At 32.2% G+C, this 12,088-nt stretch overlaps 1 protein-coding gene across 2 annotated transcripts in view; it reads right to left on the reverse strand.

The window, feature by feature from the left end:
• The window catches only part of GABRG1 (gamma-aminobutyric acid type A receptor subunit gamma1), an 83,527-nt gene that overhangs the window by 18,567 nt on the left and 52,872 nt on the right, over positions 1–12,088 (reverse strand). For both annotated transcript variants that reach the window (NM_001133931.2, XM_063723210.1), the window contains 4 exon segments: positions 849–1,001; positions 1,116–1,253; positions 4,872–4,954; positions 5,791–6,011. In NM_001133931.2, coding sequence (NP_001127403.1) covers positions 849–1,001; positions 1,116–1,253; positions 4,872–4,954; positions 5,791–6,011 — 595 coding nt within the window.

The raw sequence follows: 12,088 nt of genomic DNA on the forward strand, positions 1-12,088 counted from the left end.
TAGAAACTGTCTCATCTTTCTTTACATATTTTTAAGACACAATTATGAGCAGTGTGATTCATGTGTCTTTCACTGATTTTGGGGGTAAATCAATTGATTAACAAGTTTTCTTCATATATCAATACCTGATTGCAGGTTATCATTTTCTTTTAAATAACTATACTGTAATTAGTCGCTTATTTTGTTATATGATTTGATTATTGCAATAGATTGTTACAGAAAAATAGTAAAAGTCTATTTTGTCAAGTATGAATCACAATTACCCTGTTAATCAATGTTATTGTACAGGCAACTCCAGGCAACTCTCAAGTATTCACAGAATAAATACACATTTTATACATGACAGAAGCCACGGAAGCCAGGGAGCATCTTGTTCCTTTCAGCTACTTGCCCTTTGGAAAAATTGACTTCATTAGCAATGTTATAAAAGCAGGTTATTTTAAAGCCATCTGCACACCTCAGTAAATAAACAGCAGTTATTAGTGACTCAGCTATAACATAAAATAAAATCTTGATGAAACGTGATAGAAAAACAACCAAAATAAGATTTAGGAATTATGTATGATTTTCATGTATTAATTCTCGTTATGTATCTATGCTTCCCTTGGTCTTCTTTAGCAGAAAAAAGAAGGAATTTTCTGAAATTTCAAGTTCTTTACAATTCCATTTTCTACTTTTCTTTTTTTACATATCTCTTTCAACATGGTATTGTCCCTTAGTTCCTGTCAATTTTTTTCCTGACTGTAGTCTAGAAGAATATATCTAATAAATATGACTACAAACTTTTATCACATCAAAATGATTTTTTAAAGTTCTATGGCATTATAGCATAATATTACATGTCATACCCAACGATGTTCTTGCAGGCACTGCATCTTTATTGATCCAAAAAGACACCCAAGAAAGAACAACTGTCAGAATGCATGGAATGTAGGTCTGAATAGTGAAATATCCCATTCTTCTGCTCAGGTCAAAAAAAATTGTCATGATAACATAATCCCCTGGAAGAAAAAAATGTTTTATTTTGGCTATATAATATAAATCACAATCCATATATTTTAAATAAAAATGTCATTTAATGCTAGTATCATTCACTATTTGAGTATTCCTTTTACCAGAGATTGTGTGAGTGATTTCAGTTGAGTTCCGTAACCCTACAAATGCAAACTGATATAATCTCCAGTATTTAGGATCAGCCACTTCTACGGAGGGCTTTTTCCACTTATACTCAATTTCATTTTTAGGGTATCCATCTATAGAAAAAAAATATGTAGATTAGCAAGATCCAAATTTGATACCATTGCAATGCCAACATTATCCAAAGGTAGATTCTCGGAATTTTTTCCTCTTTTTTTATTATAAGATATGCCAAACATAGAACATTTGAATACAATAAATATTAATAAGCAGAGTTTAATGACTAATCATACATGGATCAAATAATGATAACCCATGTAATCTACTTAAATTAAGAAATAGAAACTTGCTAACATATAGAAAACCCAATATGTCCACCCCAATATAGTATTCCCTCCCCAATCTAGAGGTAATAACTATCCTGATTTCTGCGATGATCTTTTCTTTTTAATATAGATTTTTCATATGCATCTTTGAAAAGTATAGCATAGTTTGGGTTCCTTTGAATTTTATTTGATCATTGCCATACTTAAGGCATTCTTTGGCATATTATTTTTTCTTCTTTTTCCTCATGCTACCTTGTCTAAGAATGTCTTTTTTAATGTATTGTGATAGTCATCAATGTTGTACATAGCTAAATTTCTTCCATTGTAAAAACACACCAAAATTTATCCATTATACTGTTTTAGACATTTGTGATATTTTCTGTTGGCTACAACCAACATTGCTGCTAGTAACATTATTATACATGCCTCCCGAAATGTGTATATGCAAGGGTTACTCTAGGATATAGTATGGAGTAGCTGGGTCATGGGTTACACATAATATCAACTTTATGAGGTAGTGCCAATCTTTTTTCCATAGAGAGTATACTAACATATTCTCCTTTTTTTTAAGACGGAGTCTCACTCTGTTGTCCAGGCTGGAGTGCGGTGGCGCGATCTTGGCTCACTGCCAATGTCTGCCGCCCAGGTTCAAGCAATTCTCATGCCTCAGCCTCCCAAGTAGCTGAGACCTATACAGGTGCTCGCCAACATGCATGGCTACCCTTTTTTTAAATTTTCTTTTTATTTTTATCTTTATTAGAGACAGGGTTTTGCCATGTTGGCCAGGCTATTCTCAAACCCCTGACCTCAGGTGATCTTCTCCCCTTGGCCTCCCAAAGTGCTGAGATTACAGGCATGAGCCACCATGCCTGGCCACTAACATATTCTCTTATCAGCCAGAGTGTGAAAGTTAACATGAATGCATATTCTCATTAATCTTGATATATGCAGTCTTCTTCATTTTTACTGATCCATGAAGTGTACTTTATTTCACATCCTCCTGATTAATAATAAAACCTATCCTTTAAAAAGTATGTTTATTAGACTCTTGGATTGCTTCTTTGAGGAACTGCTTGTTCAACTGCCTATTATTTATTTTTTACTTTCTCTTATTTTTTCCTCTCTTTTTATATTAATGCTTTATGTATTCTAGATACTAGTCCTTTGTTAAGGAAAATGTTTTTGTCTACTTTGTAGCTGTCTAGAACGGAGGTATATCCTTTCATCTTTCTAAAAAATATTTTTGTTTCTGGCTTGTGTCAGGAATATCTTTGAGGACTTTTTGAACCAACCAAGTGAAAGAAATTTGGGCTAAAAATCTACTTGAGGGTAGGCTTGTAATTAGATTCTCTCAAAAAGAATCATTTCACCCTGAATGCTGATTTCAGAGGCAACCTCCCTTTTAGCTTTTGGTGGTTGTGTGTGTGTGTGTGTGTGTGTGTGTGTGTGTGTGTAGGAGGTAATTCTTCATGTGATTTCAACTGGTCAGGCTTTTGTATCCCAACTTTATGTGGAGATTATGTTCTATTACACTACCATCTTACAATACCATCAAAGCAAAGCTTGAAGGAAATTACCATGTTTTGTCAATGTCCTCAGGTCAAAATCAGCTGCAACTTTACCTTTCTGGTTTACAGTTTTCATGTAGATGTTTGTAGCTAAAAAGTTCTCTCTACATATGGTCACATACATGTGTTAGAACATTTTAATGGTATAAAATTTTTGTTTTCAACCGAAAGATTGGTAGCACATTACATAAACAAAATTCACTAATTAACTTGAAATTTCAAAAATAGTATATCCAATATTTCCAAAATAACATGTATTTTGCACTAGGATCTCTATGAGTCATGCAATGAAATAGTTATCATCTCTGCTGATCTATTTAATAACCTATTTTATCTTTCCTTTTCTCCATCTTCTTTCACTTGCTCTCTAGGGTTGTAGCCATTTTGATTTCCATAGTTTTTGTCTTTACGTTTAAAAAGTTTTAGAGTCAATAGAGTATAGACATAGTATACAGTAATGTGGGCACAAATAAACATGATTGGCTAAATAGCCACTCTGAATCTCATGATATTAATTTTTAAAATTGGGACTGTAATGAAATCTTCCACATATATTTGTTGTGAAATATTAGATGCAGATGGCTTAATTCTCTACTCGGCCCATTGTAGAGTGCCTGAAAAAAATTAGCTATGATTATTATATGTTTGTTATTGACACTCAATTAAACTCACAAAGATAAATGATTAATTACCATTAACAACAATCAAAACCAGAGAGCTATCACACCAAAATTTAAGAATGGCTTCTAGAATGAAAAACAACAACTGCTACATCAATTATTGCATATGAACTTCTCCTTGAGTTCCTTGAATTCTATCAATCGAGTATTTGTTGCTATTTGGCTGTTTTATCCATTTCAAAGTTGCTGTTTAAAAACCAAAGCAGTGAGATAGATCATTAATATAAAAGAATGCTTTAATGAGACAAAATCATTAAGAAAATTCAAGAATATCATTAATAAAAGGCAAAAAATATGTGGAAATTTAGTAAGTGAAGAAGTAGGGTTATGCTTATGAATGAATTGTCATATTACACTGTACCACATTCTAGAATGTGATCTGTGAAAACTATAAATTTCAAAAGAAAGAAAATAGCATTAGACAATTTGTGGGTAAAGACAACCACATTTTTATAAGCCATTTTACATATTTTTAAGACAATTGTATGTATCTAGAAAAATACTTTTATAAAAATACATGTGAGGATACATATGTTAGTAAATATAAAATAAAATTAATATGGCTCTGGAAAGGTTATAATTATTTCCTTTAAAGAATATACCAGGTTTTTATACAATAATTATTCACCTCTAACCACTTCTCTATGAATCAATCTTTTTTAATTAAATCAACTTATTTCTACCTTGGTTTTACTGACTTATTAAAGTAGTCTCAAATGTTTGCTATTCATATGGTAAATACTATTTGCCTAACCAATTTTTGAAACACATTTCAAAATCTAATATAATAAAGTTAAATCTTGCCTCCAGGAAGACGAATATAATTTGAATCACCTTTTTTTGGTGACTGTGTAAAAATATTTGAATACAAACCTATTTTCAATACTCCCTTATTTAATAAAAATAAGCAAATAGCATTGGAATAAAATTAAAAGTTATAAAGAATGTTTTAATAAAATATATGCATTCATTACACATTTATTGTAACCTTTTAGTTTAAAAGCAAGAAGCAAATACATTATTTGTAATTATTTTATCTAAAAGAATTGAACATAATTTACACTTTTGAAAATCCTATTTTATTTTCTTTCATTTCATTTTTAAATAAACAGCTTGTAAGGTTAAAATTCAGTGAAATTATCAAGCGCTTTGTTACTTACAGCTTGAAAATTCCAGTGGACAGGAATGTTCATCCATAGGAAAGTTATGAAGCTGAAGATAACATTCTGCATTAATTGTCAATCTATTTAGATGGAAAAAAAAGTATTAAATAAAGATAAATAATTTGAAGCATTAAAAATCTCCTGTCTAATTTTAAAACAAGATTTTGTCATATGATAAAAGATTGTGACATATTAGAATATAATAATAATTCTAAAGTCTCAAAGTCTTAAATAGCAATAATATTATAACATTCATGTATGAGTATGAGAATTCTAACAATTTCCTCTTCAGTCAACTAAGTTACCTCTGTATACATTTCAATATGATCTCTGTGTTTACACATAATAATTCATACTTCAGTATGTCAACAAAAACATGTGCAAACACAGCAGATTAACAGATTATAAATGGTTAAGTATGGTAATTTTTTCTCTTAATTTATTATGAATATCTTTCCATGAAGGATGGTTCTTAATAAGCAGATATGTTTAAGTCAATGAGTTAAATAAACTTGAAACTTATACATCAACCTTCATTTATTCCTTTCTTAGGGATGTTTTACTACACCATTGAAAATTAGAGTATTATAAAATTTTATAGCAGGGTGGGTTTCTAGAGGAAATCTTAATTATTTGCACTGCAGGTTAAGAAAACCATAATCTTTATGCTGTAACCTCTTCTGCTTCAAAGGAAGAAATTCAAATAATTTTTTCTCTTTGCTTTTAGTCCTTTTCACATAATAGTAACTGAGCTTAAAAAAGTATTGCGAAAGTATTTCACCATTTTATATTTTAGCGTGTGAAAGGAGCTCCATAATTTTGGTTTTGCAACTTTGAGAAATAAAAATTAGGAGTTGATTAAATATTAGTATGGAAAATAAATGAGAGTAACTACAGATTTTTAAACCAATATTACCTTAGAGTATATAGAACTCGTCCATCATTCCAAATTCGAAGCAGACGATTAGGAGTTGTTATCCAGTGAGCATCAGATTTTCTTGAGTTTCTGAAGAAAGTGTCAGGAATCCAAATTTTTCCAACCATATTACTGTTAAGCATAAGCACTTTCATGGTACTATTGAATTTTAAACGACTGTCAAACCAGGTTTGGGCAAAAATTATATCTATTGTGTATTCCTAAAATATAAGAAGAAGAGTAACAGCATATTAGTAAAGCTACTGTTTTAGTTGTTTTTCTCGAAAGTTTGAATTTTTATATTGCAAAGTTTCTGCAAGTAACAGTTAAACTCAGTCTTTTTGGAGGAAAAAAATGCCATTATTTTAATTTTTTTTTAGTATTTTGCTTTTTTTTTCAATTTTTTTTCAGGTTTTATTTTGTTTCGTTTTCTTTTTTTTTTTAATATTATTATACTTTAAGCTTTAGGGTACATGTGCACAATGTGCAGGTTAGTTACATATGTATACATGTGCCATGCTGGTGTGCTGCACCCATTAACTCGCCATTTAGCATTAGGTATACCTCCTAATGTTATCCCTCCCCCTCCCCCCACCCCACAGCAGCCCCCAGAGTGTGATGTTCCCCTTCCTGTGTCCATGTGTTCTCACTGTTCAATTCCCATCTATGAGTGAGAACATGCGGTGTTTGGTTTTTTGTCGCTGCGATAGTTTACTGAGAATGATGATTTCCAATTTCATCCATGTCCCTACAAAGGACATGAACTCATCATTTTTTATGGCTGCATAGTATTCCACGGTGTATATGTGCCACATTTTCTTAATCCAGTCTATCATTGTTGGACGTTTGGGTTGGTTCCAAGTCTTTGCTATTGTGAATAGTGCCGCAATAAACATAGACTTAAACGTTAGACCTAAAACCATAAAAACCCTAGAAGAAAACCTAGGCATTACCATTCAGGACATAGGCATGGGCAAGGACTTCATGTCTAAAACACCAAAAGCAATGGCAACAAAAGCCAAAATTGACAAATGGGATCTCATTAAACTAAAGAGCTTCTGCACAGCAAAAGAAACTACCATCAGAGTGAACAGGCAACCTACAAAATGGGAGAAAATTTTCGCAACCTACTTATCTGACAAAGGGCTAATATCCAGAATCTACAATGAACTCAAACAAATTTACAAGAAACAAACAAACAACCCCATCAAAAAATGGGCGAAGGACATGAACAGACACTCCTCAAAAGAAGACATTTATGCAGCCAAAAGACACATGAAAAAATGCTTATCATCACTGGCCATCAGAGAACTGCAAATCAAAACCACAATGAGATAGTATCTCACACCAGTTAGAATGGCAGTCATTAAAAAGTCAGGAAACAGCAGGTGCTGGAGAGGATGTGTAGAAATAGGAACACTTTTACACTGTTGGTGGGACTGTAAACTAGTTCAACCATTGTGGAAGTCAGTGTGGCGATTCCTCAGGGATCTAGAACTAGAAATACCATTTGACCCAGCCACCCCATTACTGGGTGTATACCCAAAGGACTATGAATTATGCTGCTATAAAGACACATGCACACGTATGTTTAAACTTTTTTTTTGAGACAGAGTCTCGCTCTGTCTCCCAGGCTGGAGTGCAGTGGCGTGATCTCGGCTCACCGCAAGCTCCGCCTCCCAGGTTCACGCCATTCTCCTGCCTCAGCCTCCCGAGGAGCTGGGACAACAGGCACTGCCACCACGCCCAGCTAATTTTTTGTATTTTTAGTAGAGAGAGGGTTTCACCGTGTTAGCCAGGATGGTCTCGATCTTCTTACCTCGTGATCCGCCCGGCTCAGCCTCCCAAAGTGCTGGGATTACAGACATGAGCACACGGCCTTAACTTTCTTTTTGTTTGCATGAGTCATGTAAAATAAAATCCAAGATTTCCAGTAGTTATTGCTGCTCAGTGTTGCTTTATTCTTTTTTATTTTTTGTGTGTGAATTTTTTTTTCTTATAGAATTGTGAATGTTTATTATTATACTTGTAGATTATTTGATCATATATATTTGCATACATATATGCAAATTATGGTTTGAAAGGTATATTTAAAGAAATTGTATACCTAATTATTTAACTATATTTTAACTTTTATATTGACTTATCACAAGACCTCAGCATAGAAACAATCAATATTCTTTTTTTTTCTTTTTTTTTTCTGTTGGTAATATTTTCTGTTTTTTTTTCTTTTATTATTATTATTATTATTATTATTATACTTTAGGTTTTATGGTACATGTGCGCAATGTGCAGGTAAGTTACATATGTATACATGTGTGTGAATTTTACTGAAGATTTTGTAGTATGTAGGATGTACTCTTTAAACTTAAAAGCAAATTGTCTTAATGTTAACAATTATATTAATTTATACATAGAGTTTAAGTCACATAAACAAAAAAAAAATCTAGATGCAAAAAACAACCAAATTTTTTAAGAGCTCTTACATTGTTTTTTGTCTAAAAAGTTAATTCCAATTATTTATATCTACTGTTTTTAAATGTTTTAAAGCAACCACAAACTAACTTATTGAGCAATTCTAAAATGCCAAACATATGTTAAGAGTTTTGCATGTTCATGTCACTAAATCCTTATTGCAACTCTGTGAAATATGTACTACTATAATCATTATTTTTCAGGAACATGTATTAATAGAAATATAAAATAATTCTTCTCACATCACAGAACTAATAAGCAGTTGATACGGAAACTGAGCCACTGCAGGCTAAATCCCAAGTCCACATCCATAACAAATGCATATAATGGTGGTTATAGTGAAGTCTGATGGGTTCCAAGGTTGGAGCAAAGCCTTTGTCCATAGTAACTGTAATTAGGAAATTCCACGATTAACAGAGAACCTTCAGGAGTAGATGATTAGATATTATCTACCTTTGTAGCCTGACAAAATGTCTGCCATATTATAGGCATTTAAAATAAATAAAATGAACAAGAATGCAGCAGTAATCAATGCCATGGAGGAAAGGAAATACATATACATATATATTATATATATGTACTATATGTATGTGTGTGCATATATATGTGTGTGTGTATGTATGTTTGCATGTGTATATACTTTTGATATTTAAAAGAATAAGTAAATTGAAAAATAGGTATTATATAAGTTACTTCTGGTGGGAGGGATTGATTACTTGCACTTGATGTCATATTAGCAATTGGCCAATTTTCCTGAAGGAAAATATTTAATATAAGAAATGGAAGTACAATTGGGGAAGTGGCCAATAAATGAAAAATGGAAAAAAAAATTACAAGTGATTAATAAGTAAACAAACTAGATTCAACTTATTTATAGGGAAATTGAATCAAATCCTAGGTTCCAGGCAGACTACTTATAATTACAATTTGCTTAACTGGAATATAAAAATAAATTGAGAAGGTACCTCATTTTATCTATTTTTGATGAACAGTGTTACAATTCTGGAAAAGTATATACATAATAATTATTTAAAATCCAATAGGTACCAGAAACTATGTAATTGAGTATGAGATGTATGTTTTATAAAGGGCTTAAAATATATACACTTATAATTCTGAATAATTTATTCATATAATGAAGTAACGTGTAATCATTCAATAATCTACCTATATATTTAACATCTATATTATGTCAGTCATTGTTTTGAATGGATTTAAAATATGAAGTTTTTGTGCACAAAAATGCTTGCATCATGACTGTCTCTACATAATTTTGATTGCTGTGCTAGAGTAACTTAGGGACATAATTAAAATTTGATTTTTTGCAACTTAATATGGGATGGCACAGATCAAACTGTGCTGTGGAATATGGACTGAAAGTACTTTTGCAACCATGTAAGCCTTATACATCTGATAGCCACAACCTTGCTTATATACTGTGTTTAAAGCACAGGCTGAGTCATAAGGCAAACCACATCCCATAACACATAGTAATTCGTATTTATGCTGTAGATGTTTAATCGTCTTATTGAGTAACATTAATGGAGTAACACATAAATTGTGCATGCATTTAGGAGGTCCAAGAGACCCTTATACACAATATCACTGGTGTACCTGTTCTTTGAACCTTGTGAAAAATTCTTGGACAACTTCACTGAAGTTATCATTAATCCCCACTCTGCCTGCCTGTATCTCAGGCCAGATGTCTTGTCTTTGGAATCAATTATAATTTATCCAAGCAGCCTCTTCACCTGACACAAATGACTAACCATTCAGTCTAACTATGTAACCTACGCTAATGAAGTGGTGTCTAATTTTAATGGCAAATACAAATAGACAGAAGGCTCATACTCTACTATGGTAAACTAAATGCCCTGGAAAGAGCATTTAGTCAACTTTATTTGCCAGAATTATGTTGTACTTTTGCATAGGATCAAACAGCAGAAACTACTTAAGATACCAGTAAGGATTGCGGCTAGGCAAATATTCAACACTGGTTGGTAGAGGGAATGTAATGCTACTTAGCAGTTATACTTAGCTGCAGTATTCCTAATTCACAAGGCATTAAATGTGGCACTTGAGAACCAATTTGTCTAAGGCTGGGATTTCCAAAGCAGCTGTCAATACTGCTTAGCAGCTGCAGGACCTTCTTTAAAATCCCTGATTCTGGAAGTGTTAATCACTCTTGGAAGACTTATGATTTCCAAAGGATCAGAAATGGAAAAAGTTTTCTACTCACAGTTGTCCCCTCAATCTAATATCAAGAAGAGAAAGACTCAGAGCATGTGTCTTGATAATCCATCCATCTCAAGCCCTTTGCAGAAGCTAATACTTATAAGCCCTTTGAAATTGCTAATTTTTAATAAATGCCTCACTGAAATAAGAAGACCATTAAAATCTATGCCATGTTACATGTAATAAAAATAATCCAGTTTTGTTTGTCCATTTGTATTAGTGTAATTTCCAGAAAACGACCAAACTGCTCTTGTACTTCATGTTCCTGTTCACAGGTTATAATGATCTACACAAGAAATAAGCAAAAGAAAAACACAAAATGGAACTTCTATTTACTCAGAATGACAAATACAATAGCTTCTAAGATAAACATTTTGAGATAAGGAACAGTGCATTAAAAATTTGACATCCAATGTACTTTACAAAATGTACTGTATCTCCTTGCAAGTTAGCTGACAAAACAGCATTAGTGAATAAATGTGAAGTGAGCCATTTTGATTCCTAACTTAATAAAATCAAATAATAATTGATAAGTGTGTAGTGCAGTCTCATTAATACATTGTCAGTTTGCAATTAAGCACTGTATCTCACATTTCAAAATACCAGTTAATTCAATATTACTGTCTTTCTAGTAATAGGAGAAACTTCACAAAAAATTCAAGACCTGGCAAAGCAATTAAGCTAGGTGCATAATTTCATCATAAAATTTGATTGATTCTGATTTATTCTTCCTTTGTTGGCATTAATCTCTTCCAAAACTGTCTAGTCACATGGCCAGAAGAGAATGGTGGACCTAATAATTTTTAGCAGTAATGGAGCTATAGACATGTAGAGAAAAAGTACAAGTACAGCTAACCCATAGGACAATTAAATACCTTTAGTGGTAAAATTTTATAGGTATCAGCTCCAGTTTGCTTAATTATTGCAAAAGCACCAGCTTCTGAATTCTAGCAGGAAGAGGTAAATAAAAAATTTGGTGTTATTCTAGGTTTGAAATAGAAAAAGAAATAGGGAGCAAAGAGGTTATGCCAATTGCTTAAATCATTGAAGTCATCAGCAATACAGGAGACAGATTCAAAAAGTAGACACATATTCCGGATTCAGCTACTAACCCTTTGTGCTCTCTTTTTATATCTATGAATGTAGATTGCCAAAGGCACATAGCATCGTGTGCATTCATCAATTAATTTTTTAGCAGAAATTTTTTCAGTGTTCTTGTTAGTTTTATAATGTACTTGGTTTACAAAGATGAAAATGGAACCTTCTTCAGATTGCGTTATTTCATCTTCTATTTTATATAGTTTAACTGTTCTGTGAATATAATGTTTGATATTTTACTCTTTTGACTTTTATACAGAATATTATATAATATATATTCTGGAAATATGGTTATATATTTCCAGTAGGAAACGTTGATTGAGCATGATGCAGAAAATTAACACATGAAATACAGGATTTTCAGTTCATTATTCTCAGTGCAGTGTTCAGAGCTGTTTCTAGGCTGCAGGGTCAATCACTGGAAATTGGGAATTAATAAAATGTAGAAGGGGTATAAAGAGAAATAGAAATAGTAGAGGTTATTTTTAGT

The sequence above is a fragment of the Pongo abelii genome, chromosome 3 (genome assembly GCF_028885655.2).
Source record: "Pongo abelii isolate AG06213 chromosome 3, NHGRI_mPonAbe1-v2.0_pri, whole genome shotgun sequence".
Taxonomy (NCBI): Eukaryota; Metazoa; Chordata; class Mammalia; order Primates; family Hominidae; genus Pongo; species Pongo abelii.